This window comes from Passer domesticus, chromosome 14, assembly GCF_036417665.1.
Source record: "Passer domesticus isolate bPasDom1 chromosome 14, bPasDom1.hap1, whole genome shotgun sequence".
Lineage (NCBI taxonomy): Eukaryota > Metazoa > Chordata > Aves > Passeriformes > Passeridae > Passer > Passer domesticus.
The window spans coordinates 3,504,907-3,517,351 of record NC_087487.1 but is presented as its reverse complement, the minus strand read 5'-3'; the positions used below and the strand labels follow the sequence as shown (position 1 = coordinate 3,517,351).

At 49.6% G+C, this 12,445-nt stretch overlaps 1 protein-coding gene across 1 annotated transcript in view; it reads right to left on the bottom strand.

The window, feature by feature from the left end:
• Nucleotides 1-12,445, bottom strand: part of TRIP4 (thyroid hormone receptor interactor 4) — a 28,671-nt gene that overhangs the window by 16,051 nt on the left and 175 nt on the right. The window contains 10 exon segments of the mRNA XM_064389418.1: nucleotides 2,032-2,123; nucleotides 2,434-2,558; nucleotides 3,520-3,707; nucleotides 4,388-4,514; nucleotides 4,837-5,052; nucleotides 5,339-5,468; nucleotides 7,413-7,491; nucleotides 8,715-8,948; nucleotides 11,316-11,452; nucleotides 11,966-12,132. Of these exon segments, the coding sequence (XP_064245488.1) occupies nucleotides 2,032-2,123; nucleotides 2,434-2,558; nucleotides 3,520-3,707; nucleotides 4,388-4,514; nucleotides 4,837-5,052; nucleotides 5,339-5,468; nucleotides 7,413-7,491; nucleotides 8,715-8,948; nucleotides 11,316-11,452; nucleotides 11,966-12,132 (1,495 nt within the window).

The following is a 12,445-nucleotide window of genomic DNA, read 5'->3' as shown; positions in this document are numbered from 1 at the left end:
AACAGCAGGAGATGGACAGGAATCTCCACTGAAGCCCAAATTGCAACTTAGTGGATGCTACAAAAGAAAATGCCTACAATGGCCTCAGTGCCCCTTCCTCTCTCTCTCCCAAGGCTTGTTCCCATACAAAGCCAAATACTCCTGTAGGTTTCATGGTATTCCAGTCCCAAAGCTCCCTCTGCTGCTCATACTCTAATTTCTCTGCCTTCCTCCTCTGATTAAGAGACACAATCTCATCAGAAATACACTCCCTGTCTTTCCAGGCACGTCTCCCAGACAAAAACCTCACAGGGTTTGGGAAAACCAGAGGAACACTCCCTGAAAAACAGCCCCAACTCCTGCTGCCTCTCCAGCTCTTCACAGCAAGATCATCCTGGTGGATTCCTTCCCAAGGAACCCATCTATTCCACTTCACAAGATGGTCATGGTTTAGTGATTCCCACCAGACCAAACATGACATGCACAAGGGGCAGTGGAGTGAGCAGGGATGAAATGGGATCAGGAACAGCCATGCTGTACTTGCTAAGTGCAGGTTTTGTAACTCCATAAAACACACACCCCTAGGAAAGCTCCTGCTCCAGATTTTGGGAGCATGGAGTCAGTCACAGCATCAGACTCAGGTCTCAGAAGGTCTCCAGTCCAGCCTCCCCACCAAAGCAGAGCCAACACTGAATTCAGGTGAGGCTGCCCACAGCTTTGTCCTCTTGAGTCTTGAAAATTTTCCCAGGTGAAGACAGTTCAATCCCTTGAGCAATGCCTAACCTACTGCTGGGTCATCCTTATGGGTAATTTGTTTCCTTAAGCCATATTGAACATTTGATTCCTTAAGGCACATTTGATTCCTTAAGCCCTTTCAATTTATGACCCTCCTGCCATCTATGTCAGCACAGAGCCCAGCTCTGTCTCCCAACAGTCTCCTTGCAGGAAGTGGAAGATCTCTGTCTCCTGCCTCTCCTCACAGGGCTCCAGCCCCTAACCACCCCTGTGGTCTCCATGGGATTTGCTCCAGCTTAGCAACAACTTTATGGTGACCCAAGTATTCTATATGTGGTTTAACCACTGCAAAGAGGAATTAATACTTCCACTGGTTTGGACTCCTCTGGGATTTGTGCCTACTCTAGGACAGCAGGTTAATAGACACACTCCACTCTATCTATTGGATCCAAGAAGGTCATTGGGTTAGTAAAGCATGAGTTTATTCTTAGGTAAATCCACACTTGCTATTCCTAATGACCTCTTCCTCCATGTGCCCAAAACTGGCTTCCAAGAGTAATCTCTCTACAAGGCTCCCAAAGACCAAGGTGAAGCTAACTGGCCTGAAGTGTCCAGATCTCCTTCCTTCCCTTTCTAACCATGCAACAGTTACAAAGAGTCCTCTCCTGGTTTTCATAAGGATCCCAAAGCTAAGAGTGGCCTCACAAGGCCACCTGCCAATGCTCTCAGCACATCTGGACACACATCATCATCACCCATGGACTTTCACAGGCTGAGATTTCTCAAGAGACCCCTGATTCCAGCCTTGCTTCACTACAGGTAGTCCTGTGGCTCTCCTGTCCATCCTCCTGGTGGGAAAGAGCCCACCTTTCCATGGCTCCATCTCCGGGTCACTCAGTGCCCCAAACAGGGCACAACACTCACCAGCTAGGCCAGTGTGACATCACCAGTGAGGCCACTGTGACCTGCAGCTCCTGTAAGAAGCACCAGGCAGATCCAGCAGCCCTGGACCATGACCCCCCTGCATAGGCCAAGCCACTCTCTCCTACACCAGGGCACTCAGTGCCACTGGCACCACAGGGCAGGGACAAGGTCCCAAGGCACAGCACCACCACTGCAGCAGAGCTGTCCTTGTTTCCATGCTGTCCTGAATTGCCAGGCCCCCTCATGTCCTCTGCCACACAAATCCCTGCAGTAACTTGTGTCTTCTCAACACAATCTAAAATTTCCACTCAACGTCTTCTCCAGAGGCAAGTTCCACAGCTTTAAAAACCTGCTGGTTAATGCAAGCATGGAAAGGTTCATTTCTGTACTCACCTGCTCCTGAAATTGCTCTTGTGATAAACAATCAGTCACGTCCACACAGCCCAGGAGGCATCCTGAGGGATAATCACTTGGAAATTCCACATCTGCAGCAAAAGAAACAGCTCTTCAGGGAGCCCATATTCCCACACACAGCTGGGGTCTTCCAATCCCCAAGTGCATTCCCTCTCCATTCAGGCTTTTTCAGGCACTTTTTGAGGCACAAGAACACAAACAGCAATTTTAACACTTTTTTGGGTGCCTTTTCCAGGTGAGGATCTTCCTCGTGAAGGACTAGGGCTGGGAAATTTAATTTTATATACAGCATTCCCTACTCAGCAGAGAGGGATTTCTGACATTGCTCATTATGTGGCTCAATGTACCAAATCACTCCAAGAACCAAGGAGAGGAGTTCACCTTTCCCAAGCAGCATTCTGTAGGAGGCCTCCAGTTCTGAGATTTCCTGAGGGGAAGGTCTTTTAGCAGTAGCTGCAATCCATAACCTCCCTCGATGAGATGTGTACCAGGTCCTGCCCTCCACCCTAAAGAAGAGAGGAAAAGGTAGGACTAAAACTTCAGCAGAAATCATCCACATTTTCACTCACACATAGTCAACTCCTGCTGCTAAGCTTTGCTCCGATTATCGCAACCCAAGCAATGTGTCAGGACCACAAAAAAAAGCTGAGATAGGCAAAAAAACATGTCACAAATAAAGCAGAGCATGTTCTCAGGGCTTTAGAGGACATCAATCCCCAGCAGGGCCAGCAGAACACATATACAGGACAATCTGCTCACAGAAGTCCCTTACAAGCTCCCAAAGTCACACAGAAAAATCAAGGGAGCAATAAGGGATTAGGTCTCTGCATGGAACAGCTGTCTGGAGATCCTGGAATTCTGCAGCTGTACAGAGTCACTGGAGCATGCCCAGAACACCTGGATGAAGAATCCTGACACATTAAGATTTACAGCATCTTCAGCTTGGGAAGTGAAAAAGCTTTGGTCTCCAAAATGAGAAATGTGGTGAAGGAAAAAAAAAGCTAAAGATTCTTTGTTCACTATTAACAGCAGCAGCTCCTTTTTGTAACCCAATTCCCAGCCCAGGGGAAAGAAGGCAGTGGCAAGGGTTGGGTTTCTTTTAAACAAAGCCTGGTGCCACTGTTGCCTTCTTTATGCTGAACAAAAAACCCAGAAGAACATACTTCAAGTGATTACCTTATTTGCTTTTCAAATTCCACACAGGAACACCCCAGCTATAACAGTGAAATCTCAGCCTCTCTCTACACTCACCCACTGTGAAGAAACTTGTCCCTTACAGGTTAGGTACTACCCCCCAAAAAAATATTCTCCAGCTCCTCAAGCCACTGGAAGAGGAAGCACAGCTTCCACACCTGGAGCTATCCCAGGTATCAGTCACTGCACAGGGCCAGCGGGACCACAGAGATCTCTGAGGAACACAACTTCCCACCTCCCCTGTGGAGCAAGAGCTGCCAGGGATACCTTCACCTTTTGATTCCTCTGACAAGCAAGGAAGCCCAGGGCTGGTGCAGGCTGAGGCACCAACCATCATCCGAGATCTCCTGCAGCTCTCGGTCCTGAATGCGCAGCCGGTTCCGCTCCAAGCCAGACTCGCTTCCAGCCTCCATGGAACGAGCAGTTTTCCTTTGTGGGAGCAAACCAGTTTGGTCTACCCACTTAAGAGTGTTCAAAAGAAACAGGAAAAAGGTTAGCACTTCTCCAGGAGCAATGTGTGCAAATCCTACCTGAAGTTTTCTTCCATTACCCTTATGCTCTTTGGAAAATGGGAATCTGGCAGAAAAGGCTTCAAAAACTAGAGGTGAAAGGGTGACACAGCCTTAGGCTGACTCTCAGAAATTCTTCTGCATGCCTGAAAAGGAGGCAGCATGCTAAGCTCCACTAAAACAACCCACCAGGAGCAGGGCACTGTCAAACCTTCTGTATCCCAAACTGAGACGGCCAATGAGCAACACAGGGGAGGAAAGAGGGGGTGAAAAACAAGGGGAAACGGGGAATGGCTTCCCATTGGCAGAGGGAAGGGTTAGATTGGATATTAGGGAGAAACTCTTTACTGTGACAGCTGTGAGATGCTGAAACAGGTTGTCTAGAGAAGTCACCCCATCTCTGAAATTGTTCTTGGCCAGGTTGGACAGGGTAACCTGGTCTGGTGAAGGGTGACACTGCCCATGGCAGGGGATGGAATGAGACTGTCTTTAAAGTCTCTTCAGCTCAAACCATCCTGTGATCTTTTCCCCAAAAGATCCCCTTCTACAGATGTGCTGGAATTGACAATTCTCAAGCTCAACTCCCCAGAATTAGTCACTACTCTGGAATAAACCACGGAAGCCCCACTGACCAGAGGAGCAGGCTGGAGGAGACGGGGATTCACCAAAACCCCAGAGTGTGGTGTCATCTCTGCCCCAGGGCTCCTGGCTGGCTCGCTCAGTGCGCCACAGCTCATGGCTGCAATGGTCTCATCCAGTCTGCAAGCACAAAGGAGAGGGATGAACATTCCCTGCCTCCCCTGGGAATATCTCCCTTCTCCCCGCACACCCTGACTCAAAGCATTTTTGCCCCATTCCCCCTCACTAAATTACTTCCTTGCTCAGTCTGATCTCCAGTTTGAGCACTCACTGCTCTCTAGTGCAGAAACTCAGCTTGGTGTGAATTTGAGCTCAAGTGGCTCTGTTGAGACAGGCCTTCTGAAACACCTCTTTCCCAGGCAGCTTTAACAGGCGTGTCAGACCACTCTCCATAAGGATTTGCACCTCCTTGCTCTCGGGCACGCTGCCAGCCCTCACTCACTTGCTGTGGTACTCGGCCATGTTGTTGTCTTCCTCCAAGATCTGCCTGCCAGCGAAGTCGATGGTGATTTTCTTGGCCAGCCGAGAGGCGTGGCGCAGCTCCCGCAGCTCCTGCTCCCTCTTCTGGAGGGCTTCCCTCTCCTGCTTGGAGAGCCACTGGTTGGAGTCCGTGGCGAAGTAATCTGACTCATCATCAATGACCTGCGTCCGACGCACGCTGGGAAAGAAGATGAGCACAGTGGGACCACAGCAGAGCCTCAAACACAGCCTCCAACCTGCTCTTTCCCATCCCTCTGGAGAGCTGGATTGTCAGGGACAAAGAGCAAGGACACCCAAAAGGGATCCATTCCAGAGACTCACTCCTGTCCCACCCAAATGCCATCGTTAAGGTATCAGCAGCTGCAGTCCGGGTTTTAGAAGGAATTCCCAATGTATCTGCTAAAGGCACCTCACCTGCCAGGAAATTTATACTATTCATGACAGTCTCCCACCTAGTATCTTACCTTGTCCTATCAAATTCCAACAGCTTGTCTTTGTGCTTCACAGCCATCTCCAGGCCTGATTTGAGTCTTGCTTCCTGCTGAGGCAGCAAGCCTTTGCTTATGGCATCCAAATTCCCTGAACTTTCGGCACCTGAGGCACAAAACACAACACAGCTCAGCAGTCAGTGTGTTAAAGCCATTTGGGTGGGCCAGGCTGCAGAAATGCTCCCTAAACTACATGCCATGCCAGGAGGTAAAAGTACAGCTTTGCAGTAAGATCAGCATCTTTCCAGGGAGGTTGAAGCCACAGTTTTCCCTCAAACCCATTTCAAAGATTCCTTCCTCCAAAGAGGAGGAATCACTTAAATATCACAGTGATAAAGTCTGGGTAGAGTTTAAGGAGAAGCTCTTGGCCTTTGGTTTTCCTTCACCCTTCCCTAACAATTTGGGCAGTCAAAATCCCGCCCTCACCAACCATGGGCCTTGGGTCATAGAATCATGGAATGGTTTGGGTTGAAAAGGACCTTAAAGCTCATCTCATTCCACTCCTTGCCATGGTGGAACACCAAGGACACCTCCCACTATCCCAGGGTGCTCCAAGCCCCACCCAACCTGGCCTGGAACACTTGCAGGGATAGGACAGCCACAGCTTCTTTGGAAAACCTGTGCCAGAGCCTCACTACCCTCACAGAGAAGGATTTCTTTCCAAAATCCAATCTAAATTTCTTTTCTTTTAGTTTAAAACCATACCTTCTTGTCCTATCACTATATGCCCATTTAAGTAGTCCCATTCCCTCCTTTTCATAAGCCCCTCTAGGCACCAGGAGGGGTTCTAAGGTCTGCAGGCTTTTCTTCTTCAGCAACAACCCCAGCTTTTTTAGGAGTCCCCTCCTAAAAGCCAAACCCTTCCCACATGTTGTTACCCCCACAAAGAGCCTCTTGCCCAGGACAGACCCAGGGAGACCCAGAGCCTTCTACTGCTGTTTGTGCCTCCCACAAACAATATCCTGTTCTGACACATCACACCAGATTTCCCAAACCAGCTGTTTCCAGAAATGGAGAAATCTATTCCCAGCAAATGCTCTTCCTTCTTACCCCTCCTGGAAGGGGCCCAGACCCACCCAACCCACAGGGAACAACCAAAGAAAACCACAAAAAAAGGTTTAAACCCAGGCCATGATGGAACAAACCAGTGCATTTCACCACACTGGGAAATGCCTTCATTTCAGGGAAACAATTGCCTGTATTTTCCTTTGGTCAGTGATCCACAATTTTTACTCCCAAGACAAACAGCAAACCACATTCCAGCTTTTACCTACACGGAAAACAAAACAAGAGCTGGCAGGGGCAGGAGGGAAAGAGATAAAACAGGTAAGGAAAGGGATCCTGAAGTATGTCAACATCTATATTGGAAGGGTAGGACAGACTGGCTGGTGCTCTCAAGGACTTCCACCCTGCTGCCATCTCCACAGCTCTAAGGAGAAGCCCAGATCTGGAGTAAATATTTCCCCAGTTCCTCAGCAAAGTGTATTTTCCAACCAAGAACACCACGACCTTGGCTGTAGTTCAGCTAAACTCAGACAAACATCCCCACAATGCACAGGTCTTCGCTGGGACACTGGGTAGTATTTCCTCTTGCTTTCCTTGGCTCTGTTCCTATTTCTAGCTCCCAAGGTAAGTGTGAGACAAGAAAAGCCATTAGAAAATATTAACCACCACCTCTCTAAGCCCAGCAACTCAGACAGCAGCACTTTATCTTCCACAGCACACACTCCTCAGGAGACTTATCCTAATTTTCAAGGACTGCTACAATGATCCAGTTCATGAGATTGGTTCTGGAATGCTGCATGAGCAGCCCTGGGGCCTCAGGGAAAGGACACCACACGCTGCCATTTGACACTTGCCACTGTCACCTCTGCTGAAGCCTGGAAATGCTGCCTAGGGCTTGCAGGAGCCAAGGAACCAACTCCCAATCCATCTCTTTAACGACAGACAAAGGGCAGCAAGGAGGGCAAGTGGTTCAGTGAAGTCTGAAGGAAATAATGCACACAAACATTTGGATTCATTCTATTCTGGGTATGGAATAGCTACTGACCTGCCATGAGCTTCTTCAGCAGCTTCTGGCTCTTGTTGGAGTCCCGCTGAAGAATGTCCTGCTCTTCTTTAGTGCACACCTGAGGAAAAGAAGGAAATAAAGGCTTGGGAAGGACATCACATGGGAAGGATGCCACAGCTTGACCAGTTTCAGAGTCCTGGACAACAGTTCTGTTTAAAGTGCCAGTGACAATCTACACCTCCTCCTCTTCCCCATTGCCATGGGGAGAACCTTGGAAGGTTGTTCTTTACTAAAAGAGAAATGTAGAGTTTGGTCTCTCCCCGTTCTGTGGGTGGACATGTGGCTGACTGAGCTCAAAGCACAAGAAATGAGCTCAGAACCATGCCAGGCAGAAACACAACCCTTCACTCGAGAGTTTTTCTCTCCTCCTTGGCCACTGAGAGTTAAACTGATCTTTCAAAATAGCAACCAATCTGCTTTAAAACATTTTGCTCTACCCAATTAATGTTTTCCTCTCACATGCAGAATTTTCTCTGCCATCAATAACTTGTCCCCTTTCTCCAAAAGGTGCCCTTTGAACTAAATCTGGGTGTTAACAGGTATCCCAAAGGATCTATATCATGCAAGAGTTGAAGGAAAAGCAGGACACTGCTCCTGACAAGGTGACCAGGGCTGTGCCTGGGATGGGGCTGAAGGCTTGCACAGATTTTGTCACTGCAGTGACACACTGGAGACTGTCAGAAACCAGACAAGCTCCAAAGCCATGTAAATTATAGGGGAAACCCTCCTAACAGGTTGTTTCTTTCCCTGATTTAGAACTCTGCAAGAGGAACTTCTACCTGAAGGGCTAATTCAGCCAACTTCTCCAGGTCCAAGCAGGGCACAGAATTCACAGAATCACTGGGCTGGAAGAGACCTTAAAGATCATGGAGTCCAACCCATGCCCTAACACCTCAACTAAACCATGGCACTGAGTGTCACATCCAGTCTTTTTTTAAACCAGGGATGGTGACTCCACCACCTCCTGGGCAGGCCATTCCAGAAGTTTATCACTCTTTCCATGGAAAACTTTTTCCTGATATCCAACCTAAATTTCCCTTGGTGCAGCTTGAGACTGTGTCCTCTGGTTCTGTCAGTGCTGCCTGGAGAAAGAGCACTGACAGAACCCCACCTGAGCACAGCCACCTTTCAGGGAGCTGCAGAGTGATAAGGTCACCCCTGAGCCTCCTTTTCTCCAGGCTGAGCACCCTCAGCTCCCTCAGTCGCTCTCACAGGGTTTGTGTTCCCAGCCCCTCTCCAGCCTCCTGCCCAGGGACGAGCAGAAACTCCCTGGTTACTCACCAGGGCCCCACAGAAGAGGCAGGGCCCGGAGCCCTCCTGCTCACAGACAATGCGCCCGCACTCCAGGCAGTTGTTGATGAGCTTGTGCTTCTGGCCCAGGCACTCGCAGGCGTGGCGGCCCGGGATGAGCACGGCCAGCCTGTCCTGCCCCTCCCTGGTGTACAGGCTGACATACTTGGGCTTCTTCTTAGAGGAAATGCTACTGCTGCTGACCCCACTGCTGCTCTCCTGGGCCTGGGAAGGAAAAAAATAAACAAACAAACTGTGCTCCCAGTGCAGCACTGGCAGCAGAGAGCACTGACCCCTGGGCAGGCCAGGAGGTTCAGACAAGTGTTACTCTGCCTCACTGGAATGAAACTTGGACCAGACCCCAGACTGAGCGGAAAGACAAGCTCAGGCCTGCCAGAAAAGCTCCAAGGAATCCAAACAAAGCAAGGACACCAGGATGCACTCGAAGTTTGCCACCCATGCCAGCTGGAGCTGGTGGGATTTGGGCAGCAAGCACTGCTCTCTGTGCTCCACACAGCCCCACACCTGTTTAACAGCTCCAAACAGCAGCTCAGCTACTCCTGATGCCTCAGGTTTAGCTTTTGTATTTTTCAGATTCTGTGCTGCTTTAGTGTGTAAGTCTAGGCTTCATATTAGGAGATAGTAAGCCCTCTTCACAGAGCAGGGAGACAAAACAATTCCCCTGTCCTGGGGACCCAAGGACAGCCAATACAGATCTCAGGCCCAAGAGTACAAACAACGAGGAACAAAGAGAGAAAAACAAGAAGGATGGGATTCATGGGCTAAAGCTGTAATTGGACAATTAACTCCAATATGCAAATGGGCCAAAACTTATAAAAGAGTGAGACCCCATGACCTGTGGTCCATTTTGTGGCCATTTTGGGTTGTGTTACCCAAGGTGGATCCATTGAGGCATTTTAACAAATCCCTACTTTACTCTTTAGCTCTGTCTAGTCTCTGTTCTAGGTCAGCCTCACAAGGCACCACTCCCAAGTTCATTTCCAAGGATTATTCAGACTCCCTGCTGGTAGCTGTGCACCCTGGGTATGCCTGTCCCCAGACACAGCTGAGGGTGGCAGCAAGGCTGCTGCATCCACAGCCATGTCACCTCCCAGCAGCTTCCCCAAATCCCACCTGGCACAGCCACCTCAGCAGAGGTTTTCTACACAGGAGGGTTCAAGCACTGAGCTGTAAAACAAATTCTGCTCCTCCTTCTGTGAGCTGGCCTCAGTGATTCCATGATTCACCTCTGAGTTTCAGTCTGGTTTAGTGACAAGCAGATGCAGCATTTCCAGTCCCCCCAGTAAAGTCCAACTGGTTTTAGTGCCACTGCCAGATTCAAGCACTGCCACCACAAACTAAACCCAAAATAGGATAAAGTGACTTTGGCGATCTTTCTCACTTGTTTTGGTTTTTCTTTACATTTTAATTAAGTTAGAAGGTAACTACAAGGAGATGGAACATCACTGTCCACTTTTAACCCATGAATTCAAAAATGTTGTGGTTTATCCTATAAACACTTTTACAAATACTTTCAGCCTTTGCAGCCTCCCTGCTCCAAAAAGTTCCATTTAAAAACGTGAATTCAAGTTCCACTCCTTACTCAGGAATTGCAGCATTTCTCAGGTTTTGGTGTTTCTCTGCTCTTATTCCACAGTTTCTTTCTGAAGTATTTTGGTTGCTAATTAAAGCTTTAATTGGCGTGACTGAGATAGTTTAAATACAGTAGGAAGGGATGTTCTAACTACTTGGTGGCTTAAATTCCCCACCCTCATATCTGATTCAAAGATAAAAAAATCCTTTTTATTCCTAATTACAGCCCCAACTTCCTTTATCTGCTCTCTCCCCTCAGGCTTTCTGGAGGAGAAAAATCCATGCTGGCATATTTGCTACCTGATGATTATTTTACTCCCAGTTACAGACACAACCTTTCTCCCCAGCCTGGATATCACAGAAACATGGGAATGGTTAGGCTGGAAAAGCCCTCCAAGATCACAGAGACCCATCAATAACTCTCCCTCCTTTTCCCTCTTCCTCCTTCCTCTCTCTCTTCCTTCCTCCCACCCCAAGTGCCACATCCACACATTTTTAATCCCTCCATGGATGGTGACTCCACCACTGTTCCAGACAGTCCCTTCCAGTATCTGACCATGGTTTACATTAAATTTTTTTCCCTAATATCCAACCTAAACCTCCCCTGGCACAGCTTGAGGCCATTTCCTCTCATCCTGTCCCTTGTCTCCTTGGAGCAGATGCCAATCCTCACCCAGCTGTCCCCTCCTGTCAGGAGCTGTGCAGAGCCACAAGGTCCCTCCCGAGCCTCCTTTTCTCCAGGCTGAGCCCTTTCCCAGCTCCCTCAGCTGCTCCTGGGGCTCCAGCCCCTTCCCCAGGTCTGTTTCCATCTCTGGACATGCTCCAGCCCCTCACTGTCTTTCTTGTGAGGGGCCCAAAACTGACCCCAGGGTTTGAGGCGTAGCCTGGGCACCCCAGTGTGACACATCCCAGACACTCACTTCCCCCTTCCAATCAGTGTCTGACACCTCTTTCCCCAGGTTCCAAGCCTTTCCAGCGAGCCCCTGTCCCCACACTGACCTTGGCCAGGTCCAGAGGGGTTTTCACCTCCTCCCCATGGGCACTGGGCTCGCTGTACGCCGGGCTCTCCTGCTTGTTCCGCCCTTTGCGCTTCCCCTTCTTGCCCTGCTCCCCAGCCCGTGGCACTTCCAAAGCCTCTGGGAGTGAGAGCAAGCACAGAGAGAGGTGGGTGAGCGCCAGCAGAAGAAAGATGTCCCTGGGCTCCACTTCATCACTGAAAACGTGTGGCAGCAGCTCTCTGGCCACAGAGAGGGGGCACAGACTTTCCCAGAAAAATCCTGGGAAGCTGTGGGAAACTTAGAGGAAAAGAATCCAAACAATTATTATCTGTCTTTCTGTAACCACTGATTATAGATATGGTTCTCTGGAGAGTGTTATTCATAGCCACCAATAGTGTGGGAGAGGTTTTCAGGTCTCCATTGTTTCTATAAGAACTGCAGAATTCTCATAATAAAGCGTGTTTCATGCCTTCTGGTCATGGAGACAATGCTAATTGTTACCCAGCTGGGGGCCTGCTACCACAAAACCAGGCTTTAAACTGCCCCACAGTCAGGAATGGGATGGTGTCCATACAGGGACTCGTGGCATGGAACTGTCTGTAAGCACAACAACCGAGTTTATTTGGGACCTTCCCGCTCTGCAGCACTCACCCTCCTTTTTCCGGTAGGCGGGGAAGGGCTCGGAGGGCAGCTGGGCAGATTTCCTCCACCTGCTCAGCAGCTCTTCCACAAACCAGCTCTTCTTCCCATCCGTGCCCTGAACAAGGTCAACAACGTACTCGCGGATCTCATCCTCGTTTGTGATGGACAAGATGTACCTAGGGCGGGCCGGGGTGGAGAAAAACGCGTGAGGGGGCGGATGGTCCGCGGCCTCACCGCACAGGAGTGTGATTTATCTTTTCTTTTCGTATCGCCTTTCTGTGGAGACCGTGGCAAGACCATGGCAGGAGGTGGAACGATACGAGCTTTACTATCCCTCCGAACTACGAGCAATCTGTGATTCTGTCACCCCACATCCCACCTCCCCGAATCTCCACCCGAGCGACAACCCCGGCAAGCTCCCGACAGCTGCTCTGACACACCGTGTTTCCTCCGTGCCGGGCCGAGGAGCCCCTGCCAGCGGGCAGGAGC